The sequence below is a fragment of the Elaeis guineensis genome, chromosome 5 (assembly GCF_000442705.2).
Source record: "Elaeis guineensis isolate ETL-2024a chromosome 5, EG11, whole genome shotgun sequence".
NCBI lineage: Eukaryota > Viridiplantae > Streptophyta > Magnoliopsida > Arecales > Arecaceae > Elaeis > Elaeis guineensis.
Genome location: NC_025997.2, coordinates 74,609,876 through 74,628,235, shown reverse-complemented (window position 1 = coordinate 74,628,235; position 18,360 = coordinate 74,609,876). Strand labels below are relative to the sequence as shown.

Below are 18,360 nucleotides of genomic sequence, written 5' to 3'. Positions count from 1 at the left end.
ATCCGATTCGATTCAAAACACTCGTAACTCAACAGCCTTGACTATGACCAACGTTTAACCCCCATTGACGGGGTCCACAGAATACCAGCGCACAACCCCCACTGACAGGGTCCACAAATACCAGCGCACAACCCCACTGGCAGGGTCCACATACACCAGCGCACAACCCCCACTGGCAGGGTCCACTGAGTACCAACGTATAATCCCCATTGACGGAGCCCACTAAAACATAGTTAGGCTGAGAGCATAAATTCGATCCGTATCAAAACACTTTGTATCATAATATATCATAATTTTTTACTGAACATGTGCATAAATCGACGTACCATAATATTTCAAAAGCACTTTTCTTTACAAAACATAATTTCATAATTCATGCATAATTTCAAAGAATAATTATTTATTTTCAGAATAAAAATGAAATATCTCGAGAAGATGATTCATTACTTACCTTTCACGGAGCACTGAATGGACAGATCGACTAACTTCTAGGAGATTCTTCCATACCTATTATCCAAAATTATATTTTTACATTAATTTTAATTCAAAATTAAATCTAACAAATCCCAAAATCAAAATCTCGCTTAAAATCAGACTCGTCTCTAAACTCGATCAGAATCATCAGATGAAGCCTTCCACTTCACTAATCCTAGAGGAATAACTTTAGAGAGAGAGAAATCCATCAAGAGAGAGAAACAACCTAGAGAGAGAAAATTTCTAGAGAGAGATAGTCCAATTCCAGAGAGAGAAAGTCAGGGTTCAGACTGAAAGAAGAGAGAGAAGAGAGAGAAACTCTCTCATCAATTTTCTTTTATTATTATTATTTTCTTATTCATTTATTTATTTATATATATATATTTATTTATTTATTTATTTTTATTTTTCTTATTTTTCTTTTCTTTTCTTTTCTTTTCTTTTTCTCTTTTTCTTCTTTTTCTTTTCTTTTCTTTTTTTTTTCTTCTTCTTTCTTTCTTTTTCTTCTTTTTCTTTTTCTTTCTTTCTTTTTCTTCTTTTTTCTTTTTCTTCTTTTTCTTGGTTCCTTCCAAGCCGAACAGAGGACGGTAGTCCTCCGACCTTGACCGACCGTTCGGGCCACGACAGCCGTGGCGGAGGCCGACGGCCGACGGGGGCCACTCCCCCGGTCACGGAGGAGTATGGCCGGCGATCGATTCCGAACGCCGGCGTCGAAAAATTCAACGAAAAGAGATCCAAAAATAGAGTCTCTTTCCCGACTGTAGATCGGCGACACTTGTCGCCGGCAGCCTCAATCAAAAATACGAAAAGAAAGGGAAGGAAGAGAGGAAGGAAAGGAAAGCTCACCCCCGGCCTCCGGTGACCTCACCGGTGAGAAATCACGGCGAGAAACCAACAGTGCCCGCGGCTCTACTTCGGAAAATCGGAGAGAAAGAGAGGGAGAAGAGGCCGATGATCGATCTCAAGAGAGAGGGGAGACCTTATAGAGGGTCCTAGGATTTCGAGAGATCCTAGGACTCCTAATAGGCTTGGGTCTTGCCGGAGAAGAAGACTCCTACCGCGAGTCTTCTTTCCGATTTTTTACTCTGTTTGTTTTTTTTTTTTTTTGGGGGCTTTGGTCTGCTGGGCTGGACTTGGTTGGGCTGGGTTTTGGGCTATCACAATCATACACCATCAAATTTTTGAATATAAAAGAAAGTAAACACTAGAATTTAAAACATGGAATAAATAAGTTCGAACTGATCTCCTGCACTTTATACATAAGTTCTAAGCTCATTTTTGCTACACCAAAAAGAGAATAAAATAAACTTGAATTAATGATATCAAAAAATTAATTTTGCAAAATCTAAGAGTTCATCAACTTATGAAGCCATCAGCAAGATAATTCCTATCTTTCCTTGGTACTATCCATCATATCTCCGACCTGAATCTACAATATATATATATATATATATATATATATATATATATATATATATATCATTTTAGCAATTAAATCACTATTAAAAACTACTAATGTATCACCTTCAAATCCTGTTCTCTCATGATGAGCCCTTCCCTTCAACATCAAGGCCAAAAACAAATTGTCAGTAACTATAATCGTCAAAAATACTAACACACCCATAACTTTATATTACAGAATTATGTTAATATTTTACCAAAGTATGACCATCAGATAGTGCCATAATATTTTTGTCTGACAGACCCATCCAATAAAACACTTCCCTCAAATGAGATACCCCTACATTGCATTGACCTATATAAGTTGTCATAAACTACCAACCATCAAAAATTTAAAAATAAGTATAACTGCATTCTCAAAAAATACCTGTATAACTGACTGGAAAAAAATAGCTTCGCAGTAAAGCCTATAGTTATTTGATCATCTACAGACCATCTCATAATTAAATATTCAGTAAAATAAGAGAGAACTTTTGACCATTCAAACATAACGATAAGAGCAAAATAAAAAAGGTTTGCTTGGATTAAGATAAAAGCAAAATTCAGAATAAAGATGAAAGAATGCCACGGATTTGAAAAAACTTCCCTATGTTACATCCCTAATAAATTCCACACCAAATAACCTTTCCGACTTAATGATATCAATATAATTTTACATTATATTTTATTCCTGAATAAACTAACTCTCATAGTATCTTCAACAACATCTATTTATCAAATTAATTTTATTGTACGAGATAATGGTCACTTAATATGCAGAGGCTAGTTGATTTTATATTTTTACAAAATATCTATTTCACATACCTTTCTTCCAAAGACAAAGTCAATGGTTGGCCCACCCATCACATCAATAGTAACAACTCCAGCAAGCTGGTAATGGTACTCGAAATAATTATTTTCAATACACCAATATAGAGGAAAACCATAACAAACCAACAACTAACAATGGTTGAAAATGGACAAAAGACATGACAGATGGAATTATGGAGCAATAATAGCAGGCCTGTCAGAAGACATGGAACATTTGGTCTACTGGGTTCCATATTAAATCCATGTATAAATATAAAACTTCATATTGCAAACATTATATTATGTCAACTCCCTATGAGTGAGACAAGAAGTGATTGACTTGGTCTCAAGTAGGCAACAACATTTACTCTGAAGGAATTAAGGGAAGATGAATAGTGACCATTACCTTTCCAGTGATCTTGGTATACATAGCAAGCACATCCATGACGGTTGATTCAAAACGTGTTGTAGCATCATAAATCTGTGATATTCGAAAATTTGTAAATAGATATCCATGAAGTTAAGCAGGCGAAAAAATAATATACTTACAGTTGATATGAAGCAACCGTCCAGCAAGGGTTCATTGATAGGTTCATATCTGTCATATGTATCAAAAAATATCTCATCAACTGGGCCAAGAAGATCGATTCCTGGCTTTAGCTCTAATTCAGGCTGGTTAGTTTCGACTTCTATTGAGACAAATGCGATGAAATTCCCTTTTGGGGCAACATTGAGAGAATAAGAACAATAGAAAAGGTATCTATTTGGTCAACCAAGGGGCATTAAAAAAATAAAAATATAGGTAATTCAGAAAGAAAGACCAATGCAATTTCTAACAAAACACACACACCACTAGCCAACCCCACCCCAACAAACAAAATTGTTGGAGGAATTAACTCACATGTCTGACTTGCAACCCAGTTGTTTCTGTGGAAGTATAACCTGCACCGAGTGAGATTAATCGGTATTTGGGATGGGATGGCTCATTATAGCAATGGCTCTAGCAACTTTGCCAACCTTCTTAACCTATCACCAAAATGTGTAGAACTCATGATTAGAGAATCCTGATTCTCGATCACAAAGTTCCAAATACGTAGGACTCAAAGTCCATGAGCATTAGGACTCTTCATCAGCCATCAGATCAGATAGGAACCTCTAATGTGTGTGACCCCGTAGGTTCGAACCTAAACCGGTAGCACAGGAACCAATTCCTGTACTAATCGAAGTGACCATCTAGTAATGGTACCCGACATCCGGATAGGTCGAATAGTCGCAATCGCAACACTCAGAACCTACATGAATATGGTTACTGTATAATTCATCCCTTTTGACCCCTATATTTAGGACGACTCAGGGTTAAACTGTCAACCCTGATCAGATCATCCGAATCGTGCTCAACTCAAACAGTCCTGTGACTCCTCACTAGGACTATCCTGGCCAAGATTTTGTTAAATTGAAACACAACTGTACACAGCTCCTGAACTGGAGTGGTCAATCCCATCTTGACACACGCACCGACAAGTAAAGTACTTGACTACACCCAGTAGCCTACCGTCACTGAATTAAAAATTCAGGTAGTCCAGTGCCTAAGTGCAGTGAGTTGCTTGCAAGTCATCATGGCAGTCTCAGATCGGAGGGACAGTTATACCCATATCCCATCGGAGCAAATCTTGACAGCAGAAATAGCTCCGGAGTCGGTCACGCTCAGTGCAGATGTACCCTTACATCTCACCTGTATGCCATACCAGTGTCTCCACACTCCTTGGTTAAGAGGACAACCAATCCATATGGCACACAACGACCTATGCTTGATAAACGTCGTCGTCCTTGGTAACAACGTATCATTTGATCACGAACAAATTTAAGGACTAAACGACAAATCCTCCTTTGTCGAGTCTAAATAGCCCTAAGGACTTCACCACAATACAGGAGTTCATTAGAAGATGAAATATTTTTTGTGATGAAAAAATATTAAAATAATTTTTATTTATTTATAATTCATATACTAATATAAAAAAGAGCACAACCGTCAACAGACTGACGATTGACTTTGGGACACTATTTCCAACAGTAAAATATAACATAAAGGTGTTTGATGAGAAGCAACACTTACCTTTTTCTTCACTACCTTCACCATTTCATGCAAAATATCCCACTCAGCAATTTGTTGGTGAATATAGTCACCACAATTTTTGCTTAAAGTCTCTAACACCTGAATTAATAATTCCGAGAACACATATCTATTACTAGAGAAACAGAATATACCATATGAGAAATGCTACTGAAGTAAACTTGTCAAGAAAACCCCAATAGAACCTAAATCATTATTCAACCTATTTGCCAAAGCTTATCCTGAACTCATAACCAGCCAGGCTTGTTTATATGAGCTCAGCTTTTTGGATCTGTTTATCCATTTGTTCGGATAAAGACTAAATTCTCAGCAAAAGCACATTGTTATCTTCTAAAGATGCTAAAGAAAGCAAAACTATTGATTACTTATGATCCACATAACGCACATATGTGGAGGAACTAGTTAACTTTTCCCTCGGCTGCTTCATGAGATTTCGGCATAAAGACATACATTCATAACATGGATTGAAATTATGTGCTGTAAAAGAATGTTCATAATGCTATTTGCTGTCCTCAACAACTTCCAATTTTCAGTGCACAGGATGCAATGCATAAGTGATATATGGTAAGAAAAACAACTTAAAAAAAAAAAAAAAAAAAGAAGCTGAATTCAAGAAAACCATCGTTCAAGAAAATTGTGTTCACTACCAGTAGCATCACTAGAAACAAAGCTCAAAGAAATGTAGTAAGAAAAAATATGACAAGCCATTCTAATATTATATTTTTCTGACAGTATTAGTTTGTGTTGGGTATAAAATACCCACAGCCGGAACCCACGGCGGAACCGCCATCGGCAAGTGCAGCTCCACCCGGACTCCTACGGGAGCCGGGCTCCACCGCTATCAACAAGTGCAGCTCAGCCCGGACTCCTACGGGAGCCGGGCTCCACCGCCATCAACAAGTGCAGCTCAGCCCGGACTCCTACGGGAGCCGGGCTCCACCGCCATCAGCAAGTGCAGCTCCGCCCGGACTCCTACGGGAGCCGAGCTCCACTGTCGACATCAGCGCAGCTCCGCCCGGACTTCCACGGGAGCCGGGCTCCGCTCTCAGTATCAACGGCTAGTAAGCTCAATCCGGACTCCTATCAGAGCCGGATTTCACCCTTAACTTTGTTTGCAGTGCAGCTCCGCCCGGACTCCTACGGGAGCCGGGCTCCACCGCCATCAGCAAGTGCAGCTCCGTCCGGACTCCTACGGGAGCCGGGCTCCACCGCCATCAAAAGTGCAGCTCAGCCCGGACTCCTACGGGAGCCGGGCTCCACCGCCATCAACAAGTGCAGCTCAGCCCGGACTCCTACGGGAGCCGGGCTCCACCGCCATCAACAAGTGCAGCTCAGCCCGGACTCCTACGGGAGCCGGGCTCCACCGCCATCAGCAAGTGTAGCTCCGCCCGGACCCCAACGGGAGCCGAGCTCCACTGTCGACATCAGCGCAGCTCCGCCCGGACTCCCACGGGAGCCGGGCTCCGCTCTCAGTATCAACGGCTGGTAAGCTCAATCCGGACTCCTATCAGAGCCGGATTTCACCCTTAACTTTGTTTGCAGTGCAGCTCCGCCCGGACTCCTACGGGAGTCGGGCTCCACCGCCATCAGTAAGTGCAGCTCCGCCCGGACTCCTACGGGAGCCGGGCTCCACCGCCATCAGCAAGTGCAGCTCAGCCCGGACTCCTACGGGAGCCGGGCTCCACCGCCATCAGCAAGTGCAGCTCAGCCCGGACTCCTACGGGAGCCGGACTCCACCGCCATCAACAAGTGCAGCTCAGCCCGGACTCCTACGGGAGCCGGGCTCCACCGCCATCAGCAAGTGCAGCTCCGCCCGGACTCCTACGGGAGCCGAGCTCCACTGTCGACATCAGCGCAGCTCCGCCCGGACTCCCACGGGAGCCGGGCTCCGCTCTCAGTATCAACGGCTGGTAAGCTCAATCCGGACTCCTATCAGAGCCGGATTTCACCCTTAACTTTGTTTGCAGTGCAGCTCCGCCCGGACTCCTACGGGAGCCGGGCTCCACCGCCATCAGCAAGTGCAGCTCTGCCCGGACTCCTACGGGAGCCGGGCTCCACCGCCATCAGCAAGTGCAGCTCAGCCCGGACTCCTACGGGAGCCGGGCTCCACCGCCATCAACAAGTGCAGCTCAGCCCGGACTCCTACGGGAGTCGGGCTCCACCGCCATCAGCAAGTGCAGCTCCGCCCAGACTCCTACGGGAGCCGAGCTCCACTGTCGACATCAGCGCAGCTCCGCCCGGACTCCCACGGGAGTCGGGCTCCGCTCTCGGTATCAACTGCTGCTCCGTCAGGACTCCTACAGAAACCGGGCTCCGACCGTTACCGAGCTCCAATCGACAGATCCGCGCCTCCTGACAGGCCCTCAAAATGGCCACGACCCTGCTCCACTTCCTGTGGCGGACTCCGCGCAGTACCATCATTCCCTGACAAGCCGCAGTGGCCATAGCCGCCCTGCTCCACTTCCTGTGGCGGACTCCGCACAGCTCCACTATCCCCTGGCAAGCCACAGTGACGGCCACGAACCTGCTCCACCTCCTGCGACGGATACCATGCGATTCTCCTGACGACGGACGCTGCTCCACCCCTCATAACAGACTCCACGTGGCGGGTCGAGGTGATGCCCACGTATCTGCTCCATTATATTTCGCAATCAATTCCCCTGACCATGGGCGGCCCACTACCAGGCGGTTACAAACGTCGCCATCAGTCCGTTGCCTCCCCCGCCTATAAAAGGGGGACTCAGATACGTTATTCTTTAAGCTCTTTTGCCTTATCTAAAAACTCTGCTAAATTCTCCGTTCGAGCACTCCATTCTTGTTGAGGCAGAGAACTGACTTGAGCGTCGGAGGGTCTTGCCGGAGCAACCCCACCTCCGGTTTAGACTTCCTTTGCAGGTCCCGGCGGCGACCGCGGCTTCCCCAACTCCAGCTTCTCCGACGTAGGCAGATTTTTGCACCAACAGGATTGGCGCTAGAGGAAGGGCCCTGTGTCTTCGCAGCACCCTTGTTCTTGAAGGAGCGCTCAACGGAGCCGTCTCCAGCCATCTCTCCGTCATCTACTCCTAATCCTCCCCCGCGAGATCGACACCCGATGCCTCCACGCAGGGCGTCCACCCGACGGTCCACGGCCTCCGCGGCCAGATCTCAGGCTCCGGCCTCCCCTCCCGTTTCTCAGCCAGCTCCTCCTCCCCCTCCGGCGATGATCGCCGGCGGTCGGTGCGGAGCAGTTTGACTTGCTGGCGCAGCAGGTCAAAGGCCTCGTCGAGGCCGTATAGGCAATGCAGCAGCAGCCGCCGCAGGCGTCGGCGCATCCGGAAGGGGCATCTCCGGAATGCCAGAACCCGGCGGTGGGGCGGGCCACCTGGGCCAGCCGCCCCGTCCTTCCCGGGAAGGCGAACCCAAGGGTGGAGAGCCCTCAATCGGACCACGACTCCACCCCTGGGAGATCCCTGCCCCCGTTCTGCCAAAGGACCCTCGAGACTCGAAGTCGAGAGGATTTCCTGGACCGGAGGCTTCAGGAGATGAACCGGCGGATCGAAGAACTCCGCCATGTGCCTCCCGCTTACGGTGAGGATATCTGCACTGACCCTCCCTTCTCCCAAATGATTATGCAGAAACCGATCCCGCCGAATTTCAAGCTTCCTCAGTTCGAAAGCTACGACGGGACGTCGGACCCGATCGATCATCTGGAGGCCTTTCGAACGATGATGCTACTCCACGGTGCCCCTGACGCCATCTTGTGCCGGGCTTTCCTGTCTACCTTGAAGGGAGCAGCAAGAAACTGGTACTCAGCTCTGAAGCCGGGTACCGTATTCTCCTTTGATCAAATGAGCCACCAATTCGTGGCCCATTTTGTCAGCAGCCGACGTCCCCGAAAAGGTTCGGAGTCCCTCATCAACATCAAGCAGAGGGAAGGGGAGTCCATACGGGCCTACATCAACCGCTTCAACATCGCGGCGTTGGAAGTCCGGAACTTGGACCAGTCGGTTGCCATGGCCGCCCTGAAAGGTGGCCTTCAGAAGAATGACCTCTTATACTCCCTGGAGAAGAAGTACCCCAGGGATTTCGCTGATCTGCTGGCTCGGGCTGAAGGATACGCCCGAGCGGAAGAGGCCTTCAAAATGAAAGATGAAGAGACTGCGAGGGAGCGCCAGGCGGGAAATTCTGGTAAGCTCGCAGTTGAGAAGAGGCCAAAGGAAGCCCGGCCTCGCTCCCGATCCCCTCCTGGGCATAAGCGCGCCCATACTCCCCCCCGGGCACGCAGGCAGAGGAGCCCGGACAACAGGTTTCGGTGGGGTTCCCCGTCAGGGAAATTCCGCAACTACGCCCCCCTCAACGCCTCGAAGGCCCAGGTACTGATGGAGGTCAGAGAACTGCTCCCTAGGCCGGAGAGAATGCGCACGCACCCCGGGAAGTGCAACCCCAACAAGTTCTGCCTCTACCACCGCGACCACGGCCACGACACCGAAGAGTGCATCCAGCTCCAGGACGAGATCGAGGAGCTCATCCGGCGAGGTCGGCTCGACAGATTCATCCGCCGCCGGCCTGAGGGTAGAGGAGACCGGCCAAGAGCCCTCCCACCGCCCGAACCGCAGAAAAGGGAGGAGCAGCCCGGGGATCGGCCTCCTATCGAGACCATCGACTCCATCACCGGAGGACCTCAAGGAGCGGGAGAACTGTAAATGTATTGCTTACTATTTCATTTTGAATCTACTTTTCTTTCTAGCTAACGCGCTCCTCCTACTCAACGCGGATGTATTATGACTGGGTATGACCCCTCCAAAAACAACGGCCATGTCGGGAAAAAGAGGAGAATCTCATCCTGACATGAGCAAAGTCAAAGGCCCGGTTCTTTTAGACCGGATGGGGAGAGAGGCCTTACAACGTCCTAATGTGCCCCCACAGCCCTGTTAGGGACAGGAGGAGAACCTCGCTCTAACTTGAGCAAAGTCGAAGGCTCGGTTCTTTTAGACCGGATGGGGGGAGAGGCCTTACAACGCCCTAACGTGCCCCCACAGCCCTGTTAGGGACAGGAGGAGAACCTCGCCCTAACTTGAGCAAAGTCGAAGGTCCGGTTCTTTTAGACCGGATGGGGGGAGAGGCCTTACAACGCCCTAACGTGCCCCCACAGCCCTGTTAGGGACAGGAGGAGAACCTCGCCCTAACTTGAGCAAAGTCGAAGGCCCGGTTCTTTTAGACCGGATGGAGGGAGAGGCCTTACAACACCCTAACGTGTCCCCACGGCCCTGACAGGAACAGGAGGAGAACCTCGTCCTGACAAGAGCAAAGTGGAAGGTAAGCTCCGCCCGGACTCCTACGGGAGCCGGGTTTCCACGACAAAGGAAAGCTCCGCTCGGACTCCTACGGGAGCCGGGTTCCGCCGCCAAGGGAAGCTTCGCCCGGACTCCTACGGGAGCCGGGTTCCGCCGCCAAGGTAAGCTCCGCCCGGACTCCTACGGGAGCCGGATTCCGCCACCAAGGTAAGCTTCGCCCGGACTCCTACGGGAGCCGGGTTCCGCCGCCAGGGAAGCTCCGCCCGGACTCCTACGGGAGCTGGGCTCCGCCGCCAAGGTAAGCTTCGCCCGGACTCCTACGGGAGCCGGGTTCCGCCGCCAGGGAAGCTCCGCCCGGACTCCTACGGGAACCGGGTTCCGCCGCCAAGAAAGACTTCGCCCGGGCTCCTAAGAAAGCCGGGCTCCATCCGCTACTTCGCCGGCAAGGGTTAAAAATGGTGGCGAGACTTGACCACATGACGAGGTCGGATGGAAGGGAAGAGCCCCTTCCCACGACGACCTCTAAGCCAAACAGGCCAAACAACGAGAAAGGGTCAACGAACGACAATGTCGGTGCTACGCGCAGACAAGGTAACACGAAGTGCTTTTTCCTCATTTTCGATATATGTACCACAGGGCCAAGACGGCCAGAGAAAGAGGGACAAAACGACCAAAAAAAAAAAAAAAAAAAAAAAAAAAGGGGGGCAGCTACAAAAAGGGGGTGACTACAAAAGAACTCTAAGGAGGTCCTGCTCCCTCTAACCTAGGGTGATCACCTCCATCCCCCAACCAGGACTGCCTCAGGCTACCCACTGTTTCCTTTAGTTCTTCCTTCTTTTGCAGCATATCCTGGAGCGCCTGACGAAGTCGCCGGCTCTCAGCCTCCGCTTTCCGATGCCACTTCCGCAAAACTTCAGACTCCGCCTCTGCGTCCGCGACGGCCTTCCGCTCAAGCCCCAGTTGGATTTTTACTTGTTGCAGCTCGGCTGTCTTCTCCCCAAGGGAGACAGAAATCCCTTCGACAGTGCCTCTCAGGGCTTGGAGCTCTTCGGTATCTTGGGCGTTAGCAAGCTGCGCCCAGAGACCAACTGCCTCTGGAGACGAACGACCTCGTCCGCCGCTTGACGGAATCTCCCTTTGTACTCTTCTACCTGTCGGTGCCAGCTGGCCCGCTGCACATCGTGGCCCACCTCAGCATCTTGGAGCTGCTTCTGGAGGTCGGAAACCTTTTGTGACCATATCTGCTCATCCCGTGCTGTGAGCCGGGATGAGTTCCCTTCCAGCTGGCCGATCCTCCTCTTCGCAGCTGCCAGCTCCACCTTAAGGGCGCTGATCCTGGCTTCTTGAGCCCAAGTTCGGTCGCTGGCACTCTTCGTGCATTCCTCGAGCTCCTTTGCGAAGTTCGCCTTCCTCCGGCTGTAGTCCATGATTGCCTTCACTTGGAGACTCCTGAAGTGGGCGGCCTCAGCGGCGGCCTCAGAATAGCATTTTTTCGACTTGCGGAGCTTGTCCTCTGACTTTTTCAACTTCTTCATCAGGTGGAGGACCTCCTTTTTGAGCCGTTGGATAGTCGACTTCAGCGGGACCCCCAGGGGCAAGGGGAGTGCTTCGGCGGGGCGCTGCCATTGGGAAATGCAAACGTCAAAGACCAGCTCATTACGAGAAGAAAGGCAGGAAAGAAGGAGCAGGGGGAAGGAAAGACCATCCACAATAAGAAATTCAACTTTATTGATTAATTTTGAAGACAAGCGGAAAGAAAATATGGCGACAAGAGAAAGATACAAGATCGGAGGTCTCAGACCTCAGGGGCAGGGGGTGGAGAGCCCGGCGCGGAGGGTGCAACTGCGGCAGCGGCGGACGAAGGGGCGGCCTCGTCGTCAGACTCCTCCAAAAAGTCGAGATCAAGGTCGGGGTATCTGCTGGCCACCCTCTCTCGGCAGAGCTCGAACCTCTTGGTGAACGCCTCCAGGCCGAACTGAACGTTCAGCTCCCTCATCTCCGCGGAGGTCTTGAACTCCTCCACCGCAAGGGTCCTGGCCTCCGAGACCAGAACCGGAGTTTGCTCGGCCAGATGGGCGACCTCGGCCTCCGCCTTCCTTGCCGACTCCTCCAAGCTTCGCCTCTCCTCCTCCCGGGCTCGTCTTTCCTCTTCCCGATCTTGTCTCTCTCTCTCCAGGGCCTCCCGGAGGGCGGCCACCTCGGCCGTCTTCGCTTGAAGACGAGCAACCTCATCTTGGCAACGCTCCTCCGCCCGAAGAAGGTCCCTTCTCATGCGGCCCGACGCCTCGACATAGGCGAAGAGCTGGTGCCCGATCTGCAAGGACAGATGGAGAATTACAACAAAGACCGAGCAACTGTGCAAATAAAAATCCGCTTACCTCAAGAAAGGACCCCAAGGTGTCCCAAGCCCGCTGCTCGGGATCGGCACGGTCGATCCTCTCCACGACATCGGACAGAATACAACCATCGAGCAGCCAACGGATCAGAGCCTTGTCGTTGAAGGGGTTCTCCGATCCCCCTTCGGAGCAGACGGACTCGTCTGCAGCGGTTCGGTGACTGCTCGGCCGGCGGGCCACCGATTTTCTCCTCCTCCCCGCAGCGGGCGCCTCCGCGGGGCGGACCTCCGGAATGGGGACCCCGGTCGGCGGGCTCCTTGAGGGAGCCCGGGGGGCCGCTAGCTCGGCATCCGAAGGAATGTCGATTGCCGGGGTCGCCTGGGCGGGGGCAGCCAAGCTCGTCTCCTCCACCCTGGCCCTCTTCGCCGAGCCAGAAGTCGTCGCGCCCTTCCTTTTCTGGGCTCTCATGGCCTTGGCGAGCATCCGTGTGGCTTCGGCGTCCATTGCTAGAAAAAAAAAAAGGAAAAGAAAAGAAGAAGGAAAAAGCGGCATCGATCAGTCCAGAGTCAAAAAAAAAAAAAAAAAAAAAAAAGAGAAGAAGAAAGGAAAAAGAGAAAGAGAAAAGAGGAGAGAAAGAAAGAGAGAGAAGAAGAAGACAAGAAAAGGAAAGATATATACTTGCTGGATCCTGAAGGCTCAGGTCGATGTTGAAAAGAAGCTGCTCCCTCAGTAGGTTTGGAAGGGAAGGAGCGGGGTAGCTCAGGAGCTTCTGGGTGGCCTGAAGATCGTCCTCTCCCAGGCTGGGAGCCCGGCGGACGGAATCCCTCAGAGACCCCCAAGGGGGCAGGCCCAGTTCCAGGGTCGGACAGTAAATGAAGAGAAATTTCCCCTTCCAGTTGTGAATCGAAGAAGGGGCGCCCTTCAGCAACCCCTTCTTACTGAACTGGGGGGAGAAGTACCACCAGTCCTTCGCTGAAGGATGGCGTTTGAAGGTGTAGAAATGTCTGAACAGGGAGAGGGAAGGCTGGACCTCGGCTATATGACAGAGAGAGAGAAACCCTATCAAAAACCTAAAGGAATTCGGGGCGACAGAGGCGAGAGAAATGTCTAAGAAACGGAAGAAGGTGGCAACAAAAACAGGAAGCGGAAGCCGGAGTCCGGCACGGAATGCCTCCTGGTACAAACAAAAGCGACCAGGAGGGGGAGCGCTGGCCCGGTCAGAGGGGCCAGGAAGCTCCAGATCGTACTCTGAAGGGACCCCGTACCGAGCCCTTATCAGGAGAAGTTCGTCCGGAGTCGACGAACAAGGAATGGCGCCCGGTGCGAAAATCGGGCGAGGCCCTGCCCCGAACGCGGGTTCGTCCGCAGAGACAGGGGCCTGGGGGTTTGAAGCAGAAGAACTCCCGGAACTTACGGGGGCAGAAGAATCGGAAGACATTTTTCTTTGGGGGAGAACCTAAAGGACCCTAGAAAAGCAAGACGAGAAGGGAGGGAGACGCCGGAGGTCAACTCAGGAGAAGGCACAAAAGAAGTGAAAGGAGGAGAGGACCCTAGGCGGTAAGAAGAAGAAGGTGGGCACTAACCTATCTTGCTCTGGGGGCCTGGGGAGCGAGAAGCGGAAGGCGCCTACGGCTCGAGAGGGCGTTCGCTAGAGCGGACTCTCGGGGAGATGACAGACGCCAGCAAGAAATCAGAAACGGAGTGGGGCGCCTGAAGGGGGGGAGGACGGGTTTAAATAGGCCCTGGGATCCGGCGCCATAATGATCTCGAATCCCCCCCAGGCCAGTCCGCATCCGACGCGTGTCCCACTCCCCGTGGCAGACGGCTGAAGGCGGCTGGCGGTTGGCAGGGTCATAATTGCGCCGTACCTAGGCCAGCGTACCTATGGGGTCTTCGAAGCGTCCTCTCGCACCGCCCCAATTCGAAAAGACTCCGGCACGCGCTCATTTAATGCCAAAATATCTGGGAGCAGCAGGGCACGGGATTCGAAGGGACGATTCCGACTGTACTTCTGTGTACTTCCTTCATTTGAAATTCAAAACTCGGATGTAGGGGGACTGGTGTTGGGTATAAAATACCCAAAGCCGGAACCCACGGCGGAACCGCCATCGGCAAGTGTAGCTCCGCCCGGACTCCTACGGGAGCCGGGCCCCACCGCCATCAACAAGTGCAGCTCAGCCCGGACTCCTACGGGAGCCGGGCTCCACCGCCATTAGCAAGTGCAGCTCAGCCCGGACTCCTACGGGAGCCGGGCTCCACCGCCATCAATAAGTGCAGCTCAGCCCGGACTCCTACGGGAGCCGGGCTCCACCGCCATCAAAAGTGCAGCTCAGCCCGGACTCCTACGGGAGCCGGGCTCCACCGCCATCAACAAGTGCAGCTCAGCCCGGACTCCTACGGGAGCCGGGCTCCACCGCCATCAGCAAGTGCAGCTCCGCCCGGACTCCTACGGGAGCCGAGCTCCACTGTAGACATCAGCGCAGCTCCGCCCGGACTCCCACGGGAGCCGGGCTCCGCTCTCAGTATCAACGGCTGGTAAGCTCAATCCGGACTCCTATCAGAGCCGGATTTCACCCTTAACTTTGTTTGCAGTGCAGCTCCACCCGGACTCCTATGGGAGCCGGGCTCCACCGCCATCAGCAAGTGCAGCTCCGCCCGGACTCCTACGGGAGCCGGGCTCCACCGCCATCAGCAAGTGCAGCTCAGCCCGGACTCCTACGGGAGCCGGGCTCCACCGCCATCAGCAAGTGCAGCTCAGCCCGGACTCCTACGGGAGCCGGGCTCCACCGCCATCAAAAGTGCAGCTCAGTCCGGACTCCTACGGGAGTCGGGCTCCACCGCCATCAACAAGTGCAGCTCAGCCCGGACTCCTACGGGAGCCGGGCTCCACCGCCATCAGCAAGTGCAGCTCCGCCCGGACCCCTACGGGAGCCGAGCTCCACTGTCGACATCAGCGCAGCTCCGCCCGGACTCCCACGGGAGCCGGGCTCCGCTCTCAGTATCAACGGCTGGTAAGCTCAATCCGGACTCCTATCAGAGCCGGATTTCACCCTTAACTTTGTTTGCAGTGCAGCTCCGCCCGGACTCCTACGGGAGCCAGGCTCCACCGCCATCAGCAAGTACAGCTCCGCCCGGACTCCTACGGGAGCCGGGCTCCACCGCCATCAGCAAGTGCAGCTCAGCCCGGACTCCTACGGGAGCCGGGCTCCACCGCCATCAGCAAGTGCAGCTCAGCCCAGACTCCTACGGGAGCCGGGCTCCACCGCCATCAACAAGTGCAGCTCAGCCCGGACTCCTACGGGAGCCGGGCTCCACCGCCATCAGCAAGTGCAGCTCCGCCCGGACTCCTACGGGAGCCGAGCTCCACTGTCGACATCAGCGCAGCTCCGCCCGGACTCCCACGGGAGCCGGGCTCCGCTCTCAGTATCAACGGCTGGTAAGCTCAATCCGGACTCCTATCAGAGCCGGATTTCACCCTTAACTTTATTTGCAGTGCAGCTCCGCCCGGACTCCTACGGGAGCCGGGCTCCACCGCCATCAGCAAGTGCAGCTCAGCCCGGACTCCTACGGGAGCCGGGCTCCACCGCCATCAACAAGTGCAGCTCAGCCCGGACTCCTACGGGAGCCGGGCTCCACCGCCATCAGCAAGTGCAGCTCCGCCCGGACTCCTACGGGAGCCGAGCTCCACTGTCGACATCAGCGCAGCTCCGCCCGGACTCCCACGGGAGCCGGGCTCCGCTCTCGGTATCAACTGCTGCTCCGTCAGGACTCCTACAGAAACCGGGCTCCGGCCGTTACCGAGCTCCAATCGACAGATCCGCACCTCCTGACAGGCCCTCAAAATGGCCACGACCCTGCTCCACTTCCTGTGGCGGACTCCGCGCAGTACCATCATTCTCTGACAAGCCGCAGTGGCCATAGCCGCCCTGCTCCACTTCCTGTGGCGGACTCCGCACAGTTCCACTATCCCCTGGCAAGCCACAGTGACGGCCACGAACCTGCTCCACCTCCTGCGACGGATACCATGCGATTCTCCTGACGACGGACGCTGCTCCACCCCTCATAACAGACTCCACGTGGCGGGTCGAAGTGATGCCCACATATCTGCTCCATTATATTTCGCAATCAATTCCCCTGACCATGGGCGGCCCACTACCAGGCGATTACAAACGTCGCCATCAGTCCGTTGCCTCTCCCGCCTATAAAAGGGGAACTCAGATACGTTATTCTTTAAGCTCTTTTGTCTTATCTAAAAACTCTGCTAAATTCTCCGTTCGAGCACTCCATTCTTGTTGAGGCAGAGAACTGACTTGAGCGTCGGAGGGTCTTGCCGGAGCAACCCCACCTCCGGTTTAGATTTCCTTTGCAGGTCCCGGCGGCGATCGTGGCTTCTCCAACTCCAGTTTCTCCGGCGCTGGCAGATTTTTGCACCAATAGTTTGCAAAATGATAATTTCTTAATTGCAGGTGAACATATCTTCATGTACTCACAAAAAGTGCCAAAAGTTGTATTTTGGGATTTTTGTTTCCAAGGCGCTTCTTAAGTATCTTAAGGGCATCCTTTGCCTGCCTGCAGTTCATTAAAAAGATAAAAATGGATAAAAGCTGAGAATTCTAGCAATAGATTGAAAGTGATCTTACAATCACGAGAGGGCTGGGATGGAAGGCAAAGCTCTCCCACTCCAAGAAGTTGATCTCTTTCACCCACCCCTCATCCACCTCTCCCTCCCAATCGATCTCCACCCCATCGACGACCACATTCTTGATCGGATGCTTCTCAAAGTATTCCGATGCCCTGATCCCCTACCCGATATCCACATCCAAAGGCCAGTTTGGATCCTCCTCTTCCATCACCTCCTTCCCCCCACCCTCCGAGCTCTCCTCCTCCTCCTCTTCCAAAGTCCTATGCTTTAAGACCTCCTCTTTCCCCTCCAAGACCCCGGCGTTCTACTCCCAGATAAAGGCGAAGATCCGGTTAAGCCGGTCCCAGACGAAGTCCTCCACTGCCGCCGCCTCACTCTGCCGGCCGCGTCGTGGCTTCCGTGGCATCGTCGACGGGAAAGCGTCGTCGGAGTCCCGGTGGCAGTTCCTCCCTCCGGGGACGGGCTTCGAACGCCGACCTGTTGGCTTCGTCGGGTTAGGGCTAGGTCTGGGGTCGGAACAAGAGTTCGAGTTAGAGCTCGGGTCGGGAGTGGCTGACTCTTTTAAGGGGATGAAGGGTTTTGGGCAGCGGCGAGGGCTTCTCCGATAAAAGGAGGGGGTAAAGGAGGAATAGTTAGGGCATGGGGAGTGGAAGAAGAGTGGGAAGAATCAGGGGTTGGTGGTGAAGAAATGCGAGAAGGGTTTGGGGAAGAGTGTTTGGATTTGGAGCGTTGACATTTTCTCCCTCCCCTGTATTTAAATTAAGAGAGATGGGATCGGTGTTTTTTTATTTATTTATTTTTTTTTTTTTTACACTCCTCTCCTGACATCGGTTATTTTTTGTTAATACTTAATATATTTTTTAATAAATTTAAATTATCCATATTTATTTATTAATAAATTTAATTTTTTTATATTTAATTTTTTTATTTTAATATTATTTTTTTATATCGATTATTTTTTATTAATATTTAATATATTTTTTAATGGATTTGAGTTATCCATATTTATCCATTAGCAAATTTAATTTATTCACGTTTAATCATTGAAATATAAATTAAAAATTAATTATAATATTTTTATATTTGATAAATATGGATATATATAATTTTTTTTTAGAATTTGATTTTGTACCCACGTATCTATTTTGTGTGACTAAAAAGTATGGGTGTATATGATTTTTCTTGTAGTGTAATCTATTTACTAAGATCAAATTAGAATTATTAAAATAATTTTTTTTATTTAATTAATTTTAA

At 51.5% G+C, this 18,360-nt stretch overlaps 1 protein-coding gene across 1 annotated transcript; it reads right to left on the bottom strand.

Moving 5' to 3' along the window:
* Window positions 1-1,746: 1,746 nt before the first annotated feature.
* On the bottom strand, window positions 1,747-17,828 carry LOC109504750 (guanosine nucleotide diphosphate dissociation inhibitor At5g09550-like). Its single transcript, XM_073257411.1, has 7 exons — window positions 17,105-17,828; window positions 16,955-17,033; window positions 3,274-3,322; window positions 3,131-3,205; window positions 2,740-2,805; window positions 1,988-2,032; window positions 1,747-1,755 (listed from the first exon to the last, which is right to left on the bottom strand). The coding sequence occupies exons 2-7, from the start codon at window positions 17,020-17,022 to the stop codon at window positions 1,747-1,749; spliced, it is 312 nt and encodes a 103-aa protein (XP_073113512.1). The 5' UTR covers window positions 17,023-17,033; window positions 17,105-17,828.
* Window positions 17,829-18,360: the final 532 nt, after the last annotated feature.

Excerpts from the sequence above, each read along its gene's own strand:
- LOC109504750 (XM_073257411.1), bottom strand. The coding sequence starts at position 17,022 with ATGCCCTTAAGATACTTAAGAAGCGCCTTGGAAACAAAAATCCCAAAA. Across the intron at positions 3,323-16,954 it reads TACAACTTTTGGCACTTTTT|ATATGAACCTATCAATGAAC; the intron begins GTGAGTACATGA and ends TACATATGACAG. Across the intron at positions 3,206-3,273 it reads ACGGTTGCTTCATATCAACT|ATTTATGATGCTACAACACG; the intron begins GTAAGTATATTA and ends CGAATATCACAG.